General features: G+C 32.2%; 3 protein-coding genes and 3 non-coding genes across 6 annotated transcripts; 1 reads left to right on the plus strand and 5 right to left on the minus strand.

The window, feature by feature from the left end:
- The first annotated feature begins 368 nt into the window (after window positions 1-368).
- On the plus strand, window positions 369-5,294 carry LOC126773191 (centrosome-associated zinc finger protein CP190). Its single transcript, XM_050493918.1, has 2 exons — window positions 369-469; window positions 683-5,294. Exon 2 carries the CDS (start codon window positions 724-726, stop codon window positions 4,921-4,923), a length of 4,200 nt encoding a protein of 1,399 aa, XP_050349875.1. The 5' UTR covers window positions 369-469; window positions 683-723; the 3' UTR covers window positions 4,924-5,294.
- Window positions 5,295-5,642: 348 nt separating this feature from the next.
- LOC126773298 (ubiquitin-conjugating enzyme E2 J2-like) lies at window positions 5,643-7,342 on the minus strand. Its single transcript, XM_050494127.1, has one exon. It carries the CDS (start codon window positions 7,151-7,153, stop codon window positions 6,473-6,475), a length of 681 nt encoding a protein of 226 aa, XP_050350084.1. The 5' UTR covers window positions 7,154-7,342; the 3' UTR covers window positions 5,643-6,472.
- Window positions 7,343-7,907: 565 nt separating this feature from the next.
- LOC126773208 (centrosomal protein of 120 kDa-like) lies at window positions 7,908-19,494 on the minus strand. Its single transcript, XM_050493947.1, has 20 exons — window positions 19,356-19,494; window positions 19,142-19,289; window positions 18,773-18,905; window positions 18,497-18,607; window positions 18,256-18,361; window positions 17,637-17,785; window positions 17,190-17,272; window positions 16,893-17,029; window positions 16,124-16,332; window positions 15,488-15,657; window positions 15,022-15,162; window positions 14,529-14,587; window positions 14,321-14,436; window positions 13,450-13,632; window positions 12,243-12,419; window positions 11,390-11,476; window positions 10,726-10,886; window positions 9,170-9,294; window positions 8,307-8,334; window positions 7,908-8,072 (listed from the first exon to the last, which is right to left on the minus strand). Exons 1-20 carry the CDS (start codon window positions 19,405-19,407, stop codon window positions 7,925-7,927), a joined length of 2,523 nt encoding a protein of 840 aa, XP_050349904.1. The 5' UTR covers window positions 19,408-19,494; the 3' UTR covers window positions 7,908-7,924.
- On the minus strand, window positions 9,490-9,608 carry LOC126773522 (5S ribosomal RNA). Its single transcript, XR_007669738.1, has one exon. It is a non-coding gene; the product is annotated as a 5S ribosomal RNA (ribosomal RNA).
- On the minus strand, window positions 12,049-12,167 carry LOC126773528 (5S ribosomal RNA). The gene has a single exon (XR_007669742.1). It is a non-coding gene; the product is annotated as a 5S ribosomal RNA (ribosomal RNA).
- LOC126773529 (5S ribosomal RNA) lies at window positions 14,634-14,752 on the minus strand. Its single transcript, XR_007669743.1, has one exon. It is a non-coding gene; the product is annotated as a 5S ribosomal RNA (ribosomal RNA).
- Window positions 19,495-19,993: the final 499 nt, after the last annotated feature.

Consider the following 19,993-nt stretch of genomic DNA (forward strand, 5'->3'; position numbering starts at 1 on the left):
AATATAAAACAGAGCCATCTATTGTAATGTAATAGATAATATATTAATAGATTGGCAAAGCACCGTTTTGAAACGTCACTCTACAGTTCCACTTCCATGTCCTAAATTAGCAGCGCGCTAATCAATAAGTTCATAAGGATGGAGCAGATGGCGACACTAGTGATCAGTAATTACACTATAATGTTAGTATATATTGTAAATATTAAGATATCATTATTTAACACAATATTTTTCATGAATATTTAAAACCCAATAAGTTGATGTGTACAAATGGCCTATTTTATTTAAATTTTTTTAAAACGTCACTCTATTGACTAAATGTTCAAGCGTCAGTCCAACATAAAAACATAAAAGCTATACACCGCCATCTTGCGTTTGTAGTGTCAACTTGAAGTGAATTTGGTGCAGTAATTTTGTGATGTGTGCAAGTTATTGAAATCATAGTGTTCGTATCTTTGTAGTGTAATTGGTAAGTTGTTCATGAAATAAACACTAAAAACTTAAGGCGCAAAATTCAAGTATAATTCAGTACAAATACAATGAAAATTCAACAGTACTTTTACGCCGTCTTAACTCATGGCAATAAACAATAATTACAATAACGATCCATTCCGAGATATACTGCTTTAAAAATGCTTTAAATTGAAATATAAAGCTAATACGATATTTTTTTTCATTTCAGTATATCGTAACCTCGAAATGAGTTAAAACATAAACTGCAAAATGTCTGATGTAAAGCAAGTGAAAGTGGACAATTGGGGAATTTACTTCCTCCAGAGACTTAAACATTTTTTCAATCGAACAGATTACTGCGACTTGACACTTCAGTTCCAAGACAATGCACAACTTAAAGTGCACAGACTTGTTCTTAGTGCCTGCACTGAATACTTCGAATTATTGGAGCGAACATGTGAAATGTATGAAGATTGTTTGGTTATGCCGGATGATTTGCAAGCGGATGTCGTAGTTCCGATAATAAACTTTATGTATACAGGGCAGCTAGAATTTAAACTTGACTTACTAGAAAAGCTATATCAAACATCACTTGTTATGAATATGCCTGTTCTAACAAAGCTTCTTGCTTCACATCGCAGCCAACAATCACAATCAAATCATCAGACAAGACCAGCTCCTAACAATTACTACGGTAAAAGATACCTGAAACATTCTAAAGCTATACTATCGCCTAGCAGCAATAGCAATACCAGTAAGCGTAATTTCTCAAATGCATTTGAAAATTCAGACACACCAAAAGCTAAGAAACCCCATGTTGTGACTCGAACAGAATCACAAGTTAAAAATGGCAGTCAAGAAGCTGCAACAACAAGTCCAAAGTTTCCCATCTTCTCTGAAAAAAATAAACACTTGACAAAAGAACCTCGTCCAACCCGGTATGAATTGCCAGAAGAACTAGATGAAGATAACATTTTTGACAATTCCTTTATGAACATATCATATGCTTCAAAACCTCTAATGGTGCATCCAGAAACTACGAAACAATATACCTCGAAGAGGATAAAGTTATTCGAAGAAGGCACAAGTTCGAGATTTATGCAAGGTTCCTCAAATACTGACATTGTGGAATGCAAAAAAATTTCTGCTAATGACAGTCTCTTTATAGATGACAATAGTGTTACTGATGACAATGACACATTTCAATCTCTACATGTTAAAGATGATACCAAAGATGCGAGTCAACTTTTTGATCAAATTATAGACAACAATGATTGTTCGAATATAACAATACAGACAAAAAATAATAAACAATCAGGAAATTTAGATCATGCTAAAATAATAAGTGAAGTGCTTAAGAAATACCCACATTTGGTCAAAAGTAATAAGCAAATTAAATTGAAAATTCTTAACACTCCAAATAAGCCTAAGAAAACCAGGGCATCTAATATATTAGATGCGGAGAAAGACAATAAAGCGAAGAATGAAACACCTGATTTTACATATGAAACTGATGTTTTTGATTCTAAAGATGCAGCGAGGCTCATAGCATTAGGTGCTGAGAATATTAGGGGTCCCTGGATCTGTCTTATCTGTGGAACACCTGGTAAAGCTTTACATTTTACTTCCTACTTTAACTTCCGTAAGCATCTTGTAGATATTCACAATGAAAAACCTGTACCAAATATATGTGAATATTGTGGGTTGAAGTCTCAAAAAAGAAATTACTTAGTTCACCATCAATTGACAAAGCATGGAGTGGAACCACCATCACATTACAATTTCCCAAAATGTAATTTTTGTAAGTATGTAGCTCTTAATGAAGCATTAATGGTAAAACATAAATTGACCCATGCTGAAGTAAGAAGCTTCAGGAAGAATGTAAGTACAGCATATACAACATCTAATTCAATGTTAGATCAAGTGCAGAAAACTGGTAATAAATATGGCGAAAGAAAGCATAATTTGCAATGCATTTATTGCCTTAGAATTTTCTTACGTGAAAATAATTTATATGCTCATTTAAAAACAAATCACAAAGAAGCTGCTAAAAATGATGGTCTTATAGACGATTCTGATGAAGAAATACAAGAAGAAGAAGACAAACCAAAATCAAAGCATAATTCAAATGAATCTGCTAATTACATCAAAGTGGAACTACCAGCTAATTATGACAACTCATTTGATGATAATAATGTGCAGTATCAAATTGAAAGAAGAGCCGATGGTAATATACATGTTGTATCTAAAAAACCGCGTGTAGTAATGCCAATGCCTAAACACAAAATATTAAATCCAGGCTTTGTCATGCAACAACAAAATAACTCTTCATTGTCTAAACAACAAAAACCGAAATCAACTATAAACACTACTCTAAAAAGAAATGAGTTTTTACAAGAACTCAGTGTATCCCCAACTAGTAATGTTACTAGTGAAGAAATTGTATTAATTGATAATCATGAATATATTGTTCAAGATTTCCAGTTAATTCCTAAAAAAGAAAAAAGTGTTGGAGAGTACATAATGACGAACACAGTTAATACTAACAAAGATGGATTGATACAATCAATAATGCCTACATCAACATCTGTGGAATATCATAACATCCATAACTCAAGTAATGATGCAAAAGTGTTTGTCAAAAAATCAACAAATGCCAACCAGCCTATACAAATAGTTGTTTCTAATGAAGAAGAATATAAAGCTTTAGTATCTAACCAATCTGTTATATTTGAAGATGGAGACTCTAACAAAGCTTTAACTGTGTTAGCTCCTGGAACTTCATCATTAGAAACTGCCACAATTGATTTGGACAATGCCCAATCTAATGACATGATGATAATTCAAGATGAGTTTTCTATTAATGTATCTGATCCCAATGCCGCTAATAATTCAAATATAGTTGTTGTGTATAGCCATCCAGTAGAAGACCAAAATAAACAGTATCAAATTATAACAACACAAGCAGTTGAAGCTCAATTTGTTCCATCTTCCGCCATAATAACTCAAAATTATGAAACTGTTACAACTTGTGCACCAGTTGTGAGTGCACATACAGCTTTAGATAATTCGTGGCAAAACAATATTCAAACAAATATTAATAAATTACCAATAACTTCCACAGAAACAGAATTACATACTATGACTGTAGCAGAATCAGTAACGATTGCACCTGAATCTGATTCTACTAGTAATATTAATGATTTTTCTGAAGTCCCAATAACGACATCAGGGTCAGTTCCCATTAACATTAATCAAGTTGTTGAATCACAAAACCAAACCATAGAAAACAATTTTAATGAATCAAATGTTTTACCCAATATTACTGAAGATATAAATAATGTACCCATCTGTGAGCCAAGTTCTATTATTACTCTCGAACATCCCTCTATTATTACTGATGATCTACAAAAAACATTGACTGAAACTAATATACAGCAATTATCATCAACTGACCTAAATAAATCTACTCCGATAAATACCTTTATTAACACAATAGAAGAGCCATTAACAAGTAACACACTGGAACCCATCACTGAAAATACTGATCCAGCAACACAAAGTGAACTGGGTCCAGTTTTTGATGAACAAATTTTAGTACAAGAAAATCAAACTTCCATTGCTGATAATTCAATTGTTAATGAAAGTACAGTAGAAACAAATACATCTAGTGAACCCTTAAACGAGAATATTATTAGTGAAGTAGATAATTGCATACCACATGTATCAGGTGAACAAATAGGAATTGAACAATGTACTGACGAGCCTTTGATTAATGAAAAAACGAATGCTGAAGCTGAAACATTAGAAGAGCCTGCAATTGAAATGGATGCTGAAGAAACCATAGAAAATATTGCGCGGGATATTGGTGTAAATCCAAACGCAAGTAATAAACCTGAATTACCTAAAATCGCTGAAAGCTTATTAGATAATCCTGTTGCAAAAGTAGCGATCGCCCAAATTGAAAATCTAGCATCCGAATGGTCTGAAGATGAAAGTGAAACATTGACTGAAGGTGAGAATAAGACGGACAAGTCTAACTTGGAAGCGAAAAACGATGATGCAAGTGAAATGTCTGAGGTTGAGGAATCTATTGAAAACATTCAACAGGAAATGGCAAAACAAGTGTCTGTTGATGTAGTTCCTTACACAGATGAAGATATGAGTTCATCACAAGATGATAACTTATCTAAACTTGCTGACCGACAAGACAGTAAAGTAAGTGAAGATATTCAAGCCACCTCAAAAGAGAAAATAACTTTACTTCTCAATGATTGGGATGATAATGATTCACAAGAAGATAATACACTAGTCACTTGCGATGCAAAGATAAATGATCATGATGAAAAACCTCAAAACACTGGTGACAATGATGGAGCTGTAGCAGAGGAATCAGAAATAAGTAAAAATGATAATATTAAGAGTTTAGTAAGTGATTGGGATGAAGATGATGAAGAGAATAAGGAGTAATAAGGACTGATCTGAGAAAATTTTAACTTAATTATTATATACAAAAATAAAAATTGTGCATTGTAACTATAATTAAAATAATCCTAATAATTACTCCTACAGATAATAGACATGAATATTATATAATTTAGGAAATATATCCTATTATTTCTTGTGTAAAATTTAATACGCAATTAGATATATCGTTTTTTTTTTATACTTTATTGTAAATTATGAGATTTATTTATGTAAATTTTATATATAAATATATACATTGTGTAGTGTAAAATTATTATGTTTCCTTTGTACTTTCAACAGTGTGTAAAACTATGTATTTGTACTCTAATAGTATATTATTGAGTTTTTTAAGTAAACAATCAAAAATTAACTTAGTGTGCTTTTTCGATTATTATATACATACATTTTACTGTTAGTAATAATTTATAATGATTGAATGTTAATAAATGTTGTAAACACTATCATACAGTGCAGAACTACATACTATAGCCTGTCATTTAGTAAAATTTATTTACTTTATTATCAAAACATATATTTAAAAATTTCATTATATTTGGACCACATCCCATGTTAAGAATATAACTGCTTAAATACACAATGTATGGTAAGAAATAAATTAGATATAATAATAAAAACTTTGTTTAATTGAATCAGCTTTTATTCATAATAATATTAATCATAAAACTCTACAAAGAAAACAGGGTATAATATAAAAACAACAATTAAGTATAAAAAATACTATTTATTTATATATCATTTTAGTCCTAGCCAATTACAGAATACAATCTTTCCTTAAGTGCATTTCAATTGTCATTATAAAATTGTTAAACAAAACAATTTAAATTTTCTGATAAGTTCAAATAATTCAATGCATTATAAATGCAAAGACAATACAAGTGACATAGTACTATTACCAATTGTTTCATTTACTGCAAAAATATAATTCTAGTAGACAGACAAACACAGTCTGATTATTAAATAAAATTCACAATTAATGGAATATAAGTTAAATTTTAAGAACAGTAGAGTTTCCCAAGACTGTTTCTTTATCACAGTTTTTTAACGAATCAACATAATTAGGAAATAACACAAAATAATAAATATACATTACTAAATGTAAAATAATGATGTTAAAAGTTACTTCATATTACATAAGTGTTTCACGAGAATAATCCTATATTTTATTTGGAAGTGCTAAAAGATAAATACATTATCTACAAGATGAGAAAGTTATGGCAACACATATCAATTTATAGACTTATGATTTGATTATTCATAGAGTTGAAAAGTGACATCTTATGAGTAATGCAATTATCTTTAGGTTTGATTATTTCTAGTTAAGGTAATTACTACTTTGTATTTTTTTGCTTCAAAATAGAAGCTTATCAATACTAATGTGAACCAATTTAAGAAAGTTAGAGAATGGATTTCTAAATTTAGGAAATATTTTACGTGTTTAAACATTAATTACATAAGTAGTTTCTCTCTAAAGAATGTCTTATATACATAATTAATTACATTATTTACATTTTTATGAAGTATAAATTATTGCTTAGTCATTAGATATTGAGACTAAAACATATTTGACCATATAAGCAAGAAAAACAAAACCAACAAGCACAAAAAGATTAGTCAAAATATAGTACATGTTAGATTGTTGTTCAGTAACCACTTCACTACCACTGCTGCTATTTGTGTTTTCTGTATGTAGGATTGCCTCTTGCCTTTCTTTCAGTAACTGCTCAATTTCTTCAACATATTCAGGAAATAATTCACAAAACATTTTGTTTTTAAGATTAATTTCGAGAGATTCTGCAGCTAAACAGCGTTTCTGGTAATCTGATGTGACAATGGAACCTAATGTTGGAGTTTTCTCTAGCATAAAGCTGAGCAGACCAGTCAAAATTGTTGAAATAGACCAAGCTGGATTCCATGTGTCTGGATGGAAATCAGTAATGCTAAGGCACAATTTTGTATTCGTCTTGAATCGTCCATTTGGAGTAATCATGTATATAGATGGGGGCTTGAACGGAAATTCTCTGGGAAATATAATTTTTCCATGATAATATCCGCCTTCATATGGACTTTTTTCGGGACCTTTTACAACATAATGCCATTCTAGAATGTTTGAAGGAACGGGTTCCGCAGTAACATACGGTACAGGATCATTTTTCAGCCGGAGGTAATCTTGTTTTAGTCTACTAGTCGCACCAGTAACCTTAGTTTTTGCCATTGCTTGTATAATAGAAAAACATGTAAAAGTCAACTTTTACTTCAGATATTTAAATAAAAAACACAATTATAGTGTTCATATCACGCATATGAAGTCTAAGAAATTAGTATTAGTACAAAAATATCTAATTTTCGTCTAATCGAAGAAATCTGAATGAATATATCAATATACTATACGTCACTGCACATAGTCACTTCCCATGTGTCAAATTCAGAAATCGCAAAGTTGCCAACAGTGTTGCCAATTCATGCCATTTATTCGAATGTAAAAGCAGCAAATCATCAGCAGGACAAAACAGTGAATCGGTTAATTCAAATCGATTTATAATAGATATAATAGAGAAATTACTGAAATGAACTGATTTTCCATCAGTTTTACCATTAGCTGGAATTAATAACTTTATCCGTATACCGTGTTTGTCCAATAAATATGACGTAAATTAACAAAATCTCTAAGCATTATAAACAAAATAAAGTGACATCAATGTCAAAACAGTAAATCTATTGAACTACAGATAAAACTTGGATTGGTCATACGGATTACCAGTACAATAAAGAGCCTGAACGCTGAACTACTAGTGTTTATTATTATAAAAAAGGAAGTAATTTAATTTGTCGTCCTTTTGCTTATTATGTAAATCCTTGCAAGTCCCATGTTACTAGGAATTCTACTACTAGTATTATTTGATCACCTGTCTTACTCTTATCATAAAAGAAAAGTCAAAATAAATGTATAAAAATTTATTGGTCTGCTTTCTGTATAAAGCTTAGGTCAAGTACCACAATTAATAAGCATATTTCTTATTTCATGATTAAGCTGCTTGATTGTTTCTTCGTCGGGATTATCTTGTCTTATCAGTTGATCTCTCTGCATGATAAGTTCTCCAAGTTTATCGCTTGATGGGGTTTTAGTAAAATTTCTAAAAACAAATAATTATTATTAAAAAATAGGCTTTTCAATTTTACATATGCAAACTGTTGCATACATATTTGCCTAAGAAACGAGATATTCAAATATAAATAATTTTAAATTACAATTATCGTCACGTCATACAAAATTATACAAAAATCGTCACGTCATTATCGTTTTTACGTTAATTTAAAAAATAACAAAAATCATCAACTACTACGAAATAGAAAGGTCACTAACTCACTTCAAATCACACAACTCCAGATCTGGGCCTGTAAAAATAAATTAAACATCTATTACGTATTACAATCATAATAAAATAATAATTTCCATACGAACATATAACTTATAAGCCGAATTGGTCCAGTGGCTGGATGGATCTTAAACGAAAATCTTACCAAATATACGGATCGAAGTTCCTGCAGTTGAGAAGATGTAGTAGGGGTAGTATTTGCTAAGTACCCCTCTCGTTGCTATCTCATTGTTAGTATTAATTTATTAGAGACAAAAAAAATTAACAGCCTAAACTAAAGAAACTTATTTCTTAAAGTAATATAGTCAAGGGACATAGATATATATTTAGAATATTATTTATTGTAGACCACAACGTTAAAAAAATACACAACACATGGATACAACCTGATTAGCACACAATTTTGTAGGTACAGCGTTACAACCTTTACGGGTAGTACGTTATAATTATTATTATTTTTTATATAGAATAGAAAGGCGGACGAGCATATGGGCCACCTGTTGGTAAGTGGTCACCAACGCCCATAGACATTGACATTGTAAGAAATGTTAACCATCGCTTACATCACCAATACGCCACCAACCTTGGGAACTAAGATGTTATGTCCCTTGTGCCTGTAATTACACTGGCTCACTCACCCTTCACGCCGAAACACAACAATACCAAGTACTGCTGTTTTGCGGTAGAATATCTGATGAGTGGGTGGTACCTACCCAGACGAGCTTATTAAAAATCATCTTAGATATATTCTATTCTATAGAATCTATGTTTGAGTGGGTGGTGGGTCAATCCAAAGAAGCCTAAATATATATTGATTCAATTTTTAAATGAAGATTCTTTTTTTTAATACTTACTTAAAATTGTATGCGAGTTCAATGCAGGACTGTTAGCTAGTATTTCAACGTAATAGTTGTCTTTTAATTTATCTATATCGATGTGACATTGATTATTTTCTTCTTTGTCCTCAATGGGGTCCAGGCTAAAAAAATAAATTGCTAATTATAAAACAAGTCTTATATGAATATGAATTAATGGTATTTGATTTTTTTATCTAAACGTATTAATTTAATTTCTTATAAACAGTTTTACAGTTTGTATTCGAAATTTAAAAATTAGAAAAAAAAAAACATCATATGGTTCATAAGAATGCATTTAAACAAAATATATCAAAAAGGGCCAACGGCACGCGGTGTTCCCAGGCGGTCACCCATCCAAGTACTGAACGCGCCCGACGTTGCTTAACTTCGGTGATCGGACGAGAACCGGTGTATTCAACGTGGTATGGACGTTGGCGAAAGAATAATTAAATTTTACGATTACAATCAGGAACAATTTATTTTAATCATACATCCATTTATAATAATAAATACGAGTTGTTTTTTTTTGTAAAGCCTATCTAAAAAACTACTAAACCAATATACATAAAACTTATACCAGAAAATGCAACGCGTTTCAGAGAAGATTTTATTAGTACATTAATAATTTAAATATATTATATATATATATATATATATATATATATAATATAGACTAACTATTGACACGACAAGTGTATATTAATTTATTTTATCTCATACTTTATAACATACATGAATATTGAAAACTGTTTACACATTTGTTTAAAATAGAAACTAAAACAGTTTTCAGTATTTTATATTATTATTACATTAGCGAATATGAATTGTTTATTAAATATATATATATATATATATATATATATATATATATATATATATATATATATAATTGCATTAATGCTTATTTATCTAGCCTACGCTAGTAATATGAGTGTAATGTTGTATACATTACAGGTATTTACAACAATTTGAGGAAAATGTTGAGTTCGTTTCGATATTTTTATAGTTGGTTAGTTCTGTGTGTATTACATCATTTTTCTTTAAAGAATACTAGTAATGCCCGCTTTAAAGGATTTACTAATGTTCCTACCGATCCCTCCAATTAAGCGTACAGCTATTGTTAGGAGTGGAGACGAAAATTCAGTCAGTTGTTGGTTCAAGATCGAACCTGCGACTTTTACATCGCCAGGTCGCCATACAATGCATATGAATAATAGGATATGAATATAAATTCAATAAAATCCTATTATGCTTTCTTATTAAATTAAATTAATATTTTTATTTGGTTTTAAATTAAGTCACATTTATGAAAAGGTAACAAGTAACACATTATTTTCTGTTATAGCCTACGGGTTCAAAATGTACCAGTTAAAATAGAAGTGTACACAACCAGTACACAAGGCAGAAACGATAAAATTGGCTACTTATTGTTAAGTCTACTTGGAGCACAACCCTGTCCTAATAATAAAGTTGTTGATGTAAGTAGCTTAAATATAACAAAATCATAACATATTTTTATTTTTAGATTTTAGTAGAGCTAAGCATGCGTCTACCTCATTTCCCCTAGCTGCCGCCTCTCCTGGCGCAGCTGGGTCAGCATTTGCCGACGAGTGCTGAGCTTAATGAGGTGCAGCTCCCTGACCGCTCGGCCCCACTGCTCCTTAAAGAAGGCCTTGGACTGAACTGCACTGTCTAACTTTTCTTCCAAACATCGCTGCAAACGAAAAGCATTTTTAATTAATTTAAATTATACATACAGTACAAACAAGAGCCGAGATAGTTCAGTGTGAAGAACACATGAATCTCAACCGAAGATTGCAGGTTCAAACCCGGGAAAACACAATTGAGGTATTTTGTGTTTAATTTGTATCTATAATAATACATCTCGTTCTCGGCGATGAAAAAAACAAGTGAAGAAATTATGACACGTGTACCCACCAACCCGCATTGGAACAGTGTGTTGGATAAACTCTAAGCATTTTCTTGAAGAGGCATTAGGCCTAGCTGTGGGGCGTTAAAAGGATGTTACTTTTACTTTTAAAGAAATGCATAAAATAGTTTCAAGTTTAACAATTTAATTTTTCTAAAATTTTGTCTCTCCTTTGCAAGAAAAGAGCACTAATATCTTTACTTCTCGCATATTCCATGATTTACCATGTATTACAAATGTCACAATATTATATTTGACGTTAATCGTATTAAAAAATATATAATTACCAATTCTTGTATGAGACTCGCAGTTTGATCTTTCGTCAGGCCCGAGTATTTATTCTCTGCCGTTTTCTCGAAATTTTTCATATTGTTCTAAAAATATACCATTATATATATAATTATTGAGATACTTAACATATTTAATTCTTAATCTTATTTAAATCTGGTGGTAGAGCTTTGTGCAAGCTCGTCTGGGTAGGTACCACCCACTCATCAGATATTCTACCGCAAAACAGCAGTACTTGGTATTGTTCTGTTCCGGTTTGAAGGGTGAGTGAGCCAGTGTAATTACAGGCACAAGGGACATAACCTCTTAGTTCCCAAGGTTGGTGGCGTTTGGTTAACATTTCTTACAATGCCAATGTCTATGGGCGTTGATGTCCACTTACCATCAGGTGGCCCATATGCTCGTCCGCCTTCCTATTCTATAAAAAAAAAAATCTTAAGTATAAACATAACCGTTGTTACGTCACGTCACTAAATCGTGTCACATATGAACGACTTGATTTATAGAGGTCATATTAAGGCAAGATAGATTTTGTTTTGCGAGATGATATAAATAAAGTCGTTGTAGTTCATGAGCCAAAAGTCACATATAAAATATACATATGTTGGTTTTAATATGAAAACCAATAAAAACAAATATTTAAAACTATGAAAAAAAAGGCCAACGGCACGCGGTGTTCCCAGGCGGTCACCCATCCAAGTACTGAACGCGCCCGACGTTGCTTAACTTCGGTGATCGGACGAGAACCGGTGTATTCAACGTGGTATGGACGTTGGCGATTAGTGTATTGAATTATCGGATTAACTCCAAATATTGCAACAATTTCAGTATAAAACTTTTTTTTTCTTTTACCTTAAGGACATCATTATTTTTTTTCAGTAATTGCACTTTCTGCTGTAACTCTTCAATATTCATATCCTTCAATTTAAGCTGGTGATTCATATCGTCTTCCATCTTCTGCGACGCCTCCCTTAACTCTTGATACTTAGAGGTGTAGTGCGCTTCCAAAGCCTTCTTTGCGTCTAACAACTGAAAATTAAAATTAAAATCTATAAAATTATTCATAATATTAAAAAAACATATATTATTATAAAAACTACAAATTTTTATAACTTAAATGGATCATTGGAGGAGTCTTATATGTTCTGGGAAAATGTAAGTTATTATAGAGAAGTAGTATAGTGAAGTTTTTTTATTATTTAATACTAATAATAATAAAATAAATTAATGATATAGAATATGTTACTGCAGCAAAGCTACTTATTTTAATAGAAGCACATTAATAAAAGGTTATCAAATTAAAGTAACTAAACAGTAAACCGGTCTGATGTGACATTGTTTTGTTAGTTTTTTTTTTATACTTTTACCTTAATAATGTATTACATTTTTATCTCATTTACATTACAACATTACTTCCCTCCCACTAACGCTTATATCATATATATTTTTAATATCCGAGATATTTTATGGCCACACTCCACTATGGGTAGCAAGTCGTCACTTTTAAATTATGAGAATAGCCCAGTCAAGGGGTGTATAATTGATTGATACATATTGTTTTCATTTATTTATATTTTACGGGAGCCCATGTAAAGAACAGATGACAAAAGAGTAAAAGTAAAGTAACAGCCTGTGAATCTCCCACTGCAGGGCTAAGGCCTCCTCTCCTTTTTTGAGGTGAAAGTTTGAAGTTTATTCCACCATGCTGATCCAATGCAGATTGGTGGAGTACACATATTGCAAATTTCAGTGAAATTAGACACATGCAGGTTTCCTCACGATGATTTACTTCACCGTCAAGCACGAGATGAATTATAAACACAAAAATAAATGTAACTACAGGCACAAGCACGTAACATCTTAGTACCCAAGGTTGGTGGCGCGTTGTCGATGTAACGAACAGTAAATATTTCTCACACTGCCAATATCTATGAGCGGTGGTGACCAGTTACCATCACGTGGCCCATTTGTCGGTCTGCCGACCTATGTTTAAAAATGAAAAGATAAATGCATTCACATTAAAAAGAAAAAATTAAAGTAATAACAGGTAATGACCTACCTTCCTCTCTCTCTCCGTGTTCCTGTACCCCCGTAAGCGGAAGTCCTCGGTGGCTCGGCTGAGGTCCGCGGCGAGGTTGCGACACTGCTCGATGCCCTTGCTCAACTTATACTCCAGCTCGCTCCGTCGCTTCTCCCACTCGTTGGCAAGGAGGTCGAGATGATAATCCTCCTTACGTTTCAACTGAAAATATTTTGAAAGGAATTACATTTTATGTGAATTAAATAATTATGTTGGTGGAACAGTGTGTTTATGGCAATGATTATTTACAAAATAATTTTATAGGAACTCTTTATACGTAACGTAAATTTATAAATATCTATTTTCCAACCGCGTGTGAGGGAAGGGGCGTGCAAGTGATGCGTACTCTATATAGTTTTGTGTACCACTGACAACTTGTGTGCCAAATTTCGTGATGATCGGTTAAGTGGTGAAAAACAAACAAAAAAAAACACCTTTGCTCATTTTGAAACTATGTTACTAGTAATTATTATATAATATCATACTCCAAAAACGAAGCTAAATATTATGTGGACTTTTTAATTTTAAATACGTACATAAATTGTACGATTATGTAAAGAAAAAATGGCTTAAGTTGAACAGAGAATATATACAATAACAACAATAAGCAGCACACACACCTACATTTTAGTACAACAAAAGAAAAGGTGAGAAAATTAATGAGGGAACAAATTGTGTACACATGTCACGTGATAACACGGAAACATAATATCATCATCACTGGTGGTGATGGCTGGTGGTACCCAGAGGGTTTTGCACAAAGTCGAACCACCATTAGACAAAATAACATACAAAAATAAATATTGGATAAAGGTGAGGTCGTTAATATTTAAATCGAACATGTGTCCACCTGTATTTTAAATAGTTCCTGCTGTTTCTCCTTCCAATCCTCGAGTTCCTCAACGTATTTCTTCATAACGGTGTCGCGATCCGCTGATGAAAGAGCGCTGTTTATTGCATTCGCATCTAAAAAATCATATATTATTTACATTACAAGTTACAACAAATGTTTGTAAATATTTTTCAATGTATAAGTATGTCGTAAAAAAAATACGCACCATTTTCGGTATTTTTTATACTTGTATCGCTTTTAGTCGTTTTCAACTGTACCGGTTTTCTGAAAACAATGTTAATATTTATTTAGAATAAAAATAACAAAAAAAGGCCAACGGCACGCGGTGTTCCCAGGCGGTCACCCATCCAAGTACTGAACGCGCCCGACGTTGCTTAACTTCGGTGATCGGACGAGAACCGGTGTATTCAACGTGGTATGGACGTTGGCGATGACACAACCAAAATACTTAATTGTAATGAAATAGCAATATATATATCAATTAATAATAAGTTGCATTTTATATATAAACTACCTGCTTCGCGGTTTAAACCGCGTTAAACGTTACGGTTATCGCAAAGTATATATACCCTTATTTATATACCCGGGTCAAATGCTAATGTGTATTTTGTGAGAATATTTGGCTGTACAGAGATTCTTTTGGGTATAGACGCAATAAAAAGAAAAGTGTGAAGTAAAAAAAAAAAAACAAAACCCACTCGTCCAGCTCGTGCACACCCGCGCACTGCACGTGCGCGTCGCGCGAAGGCCGCGTGCGTGCGAGCGACTCGCACATCTTCTTTATCAGCTCCGCCAGCTCGTTGGTCTGCAATATGGCGTCGCCTGACGCCGTTTTATACCTGAAATTGGAAATGTTTGAGTATACATTATGAACTAACAATCTAATGAAACGGACACAGATCCGTAAGCATATATAAGGCGAGGCAGCAGATACAGCAAAACTTTGTCATCGCGACATATGTGATCAGCAGTGTTTAGAATTGTATGAAGAGACTTAATTTTCCATTGAAGTTAACGCAATGCCGTGAGTAAATAAAGATAATTTATTTACTAATTTACACCGAGTAACAGACTAAACTATATTCGCCTATACTAATTAATATCTTCATGACTGTGTCTGCATGTTTTGGCAACATTCAATGATAACTAGAAATGTAATCGTACCTAGTAGTATTTCCAGGTGCAATATTAGTGTAGGCCACGCCCCCCACGTCAGCATTCAGATCAGTGCAACTACCACACTTGACTTCAAGAATATTTCCTTTCTCCAAATCACCGTTCCCTCTTTCGCTTTCTAGTCGAGTAGCACTTCGGGCCGATAAAAGCGATGGTTTCTGAATTTAAAAAAAATTCACATACACTTAAGTAAAAAGGTTTTATGATTTATTATTTCATTTAAATTAGTTCTTATGATAAATTTATGTATTTATATACAGGTAGCAATGCAGGGTGTTAACTAGTAAGGTATTAAAGTTGCTATTTTTCAGCGCCATCTAACGGCGAGTTACAACATAGTAAATAAATGTCAACTTTCATGATAATCAAACAATTTTGAAATGTCTTAAACAGGTATACTATTATACTCTTTTTAATAATTTGAACATAATTTATTTAATCCTTACTAATATTATAAATGCGAAAGTGAATTTTATTTCTTCTGCTTTCACGTCCTAACTGCTGAACCAATCATCATGTAATCCTCAGTGTCTCTCCCTCCCCATCCCTACCACGCGGGCATAGCAGCGGATGGAGGCAAATTACATAAATTCGATACAAATAGTGTAAATGCAAATTAATTACTTGCATATCGTTCTTAACTCCAAGGTACTTCAAACTCATTTCCACATCCATATAAGGTTTCCTGCTATCTTTATTTTCTCCGCCGTCGCATCTCAGCATAAAACACCTTTCGTGTACGGTTAGCGAGTTGTCATCGTTGCAGAAGTTGTTCAGGAACTGATCGATATCATCCGTCGGAACCAGTTTACGTAGATCCATGCTGCATACACCTGGAAATTTAAATTACAAATTGGTGAGTAATTTTATTTGCAAATCATTCTACACTATAAGAGTTACTTGTTTATACACACATATATATATATACAAACAATGTTTAAATTAAAGCATATAATTTAAGAATATAAGCAAGCAGATTGCTTCCCGACATTTTCTCAATTACTCTTTCAGGTTGTTGCGCATTGCCGTCCTATCGGATTATAAGAGTAAGGGAATAGAGAATGTACCTGCGTTTGCGCACACACTTGTGCACTATAATATGTCTTGCGCAGATGGCTCATCTCTCTTGAGATTGGCCGCCGTGGCCGAAATCGGTCAGGACATTATCGTCATCACCATTTAGCACATCACAAATACTAATGCAAGTTAGAACTTGTTAATTAAATTTCACTGACGCACCTTCGTTGCAGTCTCTCCAATAGCAACTAGCAAATTTTTTTTTTAATTGTAATTGTAGTAAGGAACACATTTTCATATAGAGCATCTGAACTTAAATATGACACAGCTTATTATGATGTCGAATCGAAATACAGCTGCCAATGAGGTGACTGACCCACGTCCCCGTCGGCGCGCAGCGTGGCCACGAGCTGCGGGCAGCGGCCGAAGTAGCGCGAGAGGCAGCCCAGCGAGCTGCGCACGCGCAGCGACGAGCGCTGGTTCAGCTGCGCACGCGTGCCCGACACGGCCACTCTGTAACACAATATCATTATATAATGGAACACAATGTATCTTGAAAATGTAATTACATATCAGGATTTAAAAAAAAAAAAAACAATATGTACCTATATCAGTAACATTTTTTACTATAATCATATTTGAAATATGTAATTGAAATTTTGCATTTCGTTACCTGTCAGTTGTAATAGTGTGTGTAAAAACTGAATATGTCACATAGCAACTTAAATCTTCATGCTTTGAATCAGGAGATATCAACTGAAAAATAAACAAAATTACCATCACTTTATGATTCTAGTTAGCAAAAAAAATTTAATTAACATAAACTTAAATCACTTACAGCAATTTATCACACTTAAAATAAGCACTAGTAAATGTTTTTCTTTTTGGAGAAGGTTTATGAGGTTATTCCACCATGCTGCTCCAATGCGGGATGGTGGAATACACATGTGGCTGAATTTCAATGAAATTGGACACGTGCAGGTTTTCTTACGATGTTTTCCTTCACTGTCAAGCACGGTGAAAACCTTCTCCTCAAAAAGGGAGAGGACGCCTTAGCCCAGCAGTGGGACATTCACAGGCTGTTACTGAGTACTACTGAAATGTTTTTTTTTTCACTCACTAAATCTAAATTCTCCACTGTGCCTATCAGCAACTCCAGCACAAACAAATGGTTGTCACTACCTATTTGTATAAGACCTTCATCACATATAAGTTTCGGTCGGAGTTCTGGACATGAAACTGTTTTCTTACTTTCAGCTATGTAATCATCTGAAATTAAAAATAAACAATGTCACGAAATCAAAACATATTTATAATTTAAAATTACCACTAGTTTCCTATGTATCAACGGACAAGACACTTAGTTGTTAAAAAATTATTTGTTAAAAATATAACTAAATTGTTATTTATTACATAAGACATAACCTGTAGTAAGATTATTACGAAGTATGAACCAAAATTGTGTTTAAAATTTTAATAAAACATTCCATTTGCTACATTTAATTGCTAAACAATTGATTAATAATTTTACTGCTTTCAAAGATAATGATAAATTACAGATAAAAAATGTTTAGAAGTCATTTTAAAAAATTATAGATGTCAGAATCTACCACTTTTAATATGATTATAAAAACTACAATTATCATATTCCCATAAATGTGGTTACATTTGTAAATAAAAAGTGAAGTAGTCATCTTTAAAAACATATTGCAATATCCTATCATACATTAAAAACTTACTCAATGATAATAACATAGTATGATTTTCGGGTTTTGTGACATTTTTGTGGGAGCGTACTGTCGGAAAGGCAACTTCATTGCTATGGAACATACGTAGTTCATTACGCTGAAAATAAGAAAAAAAAAACAAATATATTATCCACTCTCTCTCACTTGTAATATTCATTGTAGTATTCATATCATTGTACTCATTTTAAAATAAACTTTTATTAAATATATTAAAACAAGTTTTCATACTAACAGGTGTTGGTGTGCTTATTCTGTCTTCCACTGAGACGCTCATGAGAAGCTGTGGATGACAACATTTGCCTTCCGATTTCACACCTAATAATTTGTGCCATGTGTGTTTTATCTAAAATGAAATATTTTATACTAATTAGATGTCAAAAATGTTAGAAGCTCTGTCTTTAAGATGTAGTCAACTACTTGAATTGACCACAGAAATGCTTAGCTCTACTAAAATCCAAAAATAAAAATATTTTTTGTTTTATTATTTTGTTATATTTAAGCTACTTACATCAACAACTTTATTATTAGGACAGGGTTGTGCTCCAAGTAGACTTAACAATAAGTAGCCAATTTTATCCTTTCTGCCTTGTGTACTGGTTGTGTACACTTCTATTTTAACTGGTACATTTTGAACCCGTAGGCTATAACAGAAAATAATGTGTTACTTGATACCTTTTCATAAATGTGACTTAATTTAAAACCAAATAAAAATATTAATTTAATAAGAAAGCATAATAGGATTTTATTCAATTTATATTCATATCCTATTATTCATAGGCACTGTATTTAGAATTCCAAATTGCTGATTACAATAAGATTTATAATTTTTTAAGTATTCACTGGTAATACGTTTGTTATTAAGCCTTTTACAGCACACCTCCTAAATCGCCTTTTATCTGCTTCCCAAACAAGTTCTGCGTCAAACACTGGTGCATGAGATGGTACAACTGGATCCGTCTCTAGCATGTAACCATTTAAAGAACCACATACTATAAATGGGCACTTAAGGAATCCGAAACCAAGTCCTGAAAAAGTTTTACTATTATAAGCCTTTTTATTTAACACTATTAGAACACAAAAATAATATTTGCCTTCTCTGACGTTTAGAACTATTTGGATTGTTGGACCTCGTAGTTCGTCCATCAATGTTTTATTTTAAAAATATGAATAAAAGGTTAAAATTTGATTTTACACATGTAAATAAATACTTCTAAATTCAAAATAACTAAAATACAGGTAATAGACAAGCAGAGCAGAGTAATTTAAAAAAAACACTGTATATTTGACGTATTCAAATAAATATTGCCGTTTTAAAAATTCGGATTGTAAATCTCAGAAACTCCCAATTAACAAGCAATTATAATTGAAAAAATACTACTAGTTTAACATTATCACAGATTTGAACTAATTGTTTATAATAATTCGGTTAATTAATTTATTATAATTTCAAGTTACAATAATTTGTTACAGAGTGTAGCTCCCGAGATTTCTTATCTGTTACACCGGAAACAAATAAATGAATCAATTAATTTTAAGCAAAGTCAAAATTATTTGAACTATAACTTTTTATTATTTTTAATTTAAATATAAAGAATCACTTATTATGAATGTATCAAATGTTTAAAACAAAACCCTGAAACATTTAAAAATAAGGCATCTAACTAAATAGAATAATGAATTACTAATATTTTTTTAATAAAGACATTCAACTGCTTATTTCATGTCATTT

This window comes from Nymphalis io, chromosome 14 (genome assembly GCF_905147045.1).
Source record: "Nymphalis io chromosome 14, ilAglIoxx1.1, whole genome shotgun sequence".
Taxonomy (NCBI): domain Eukaryota; kingdom Metazoa; phylum Arthropoda; class Insecta; order Lepidoptera; family Nymphalidae; genus Nymphalis; species Nymphalis io.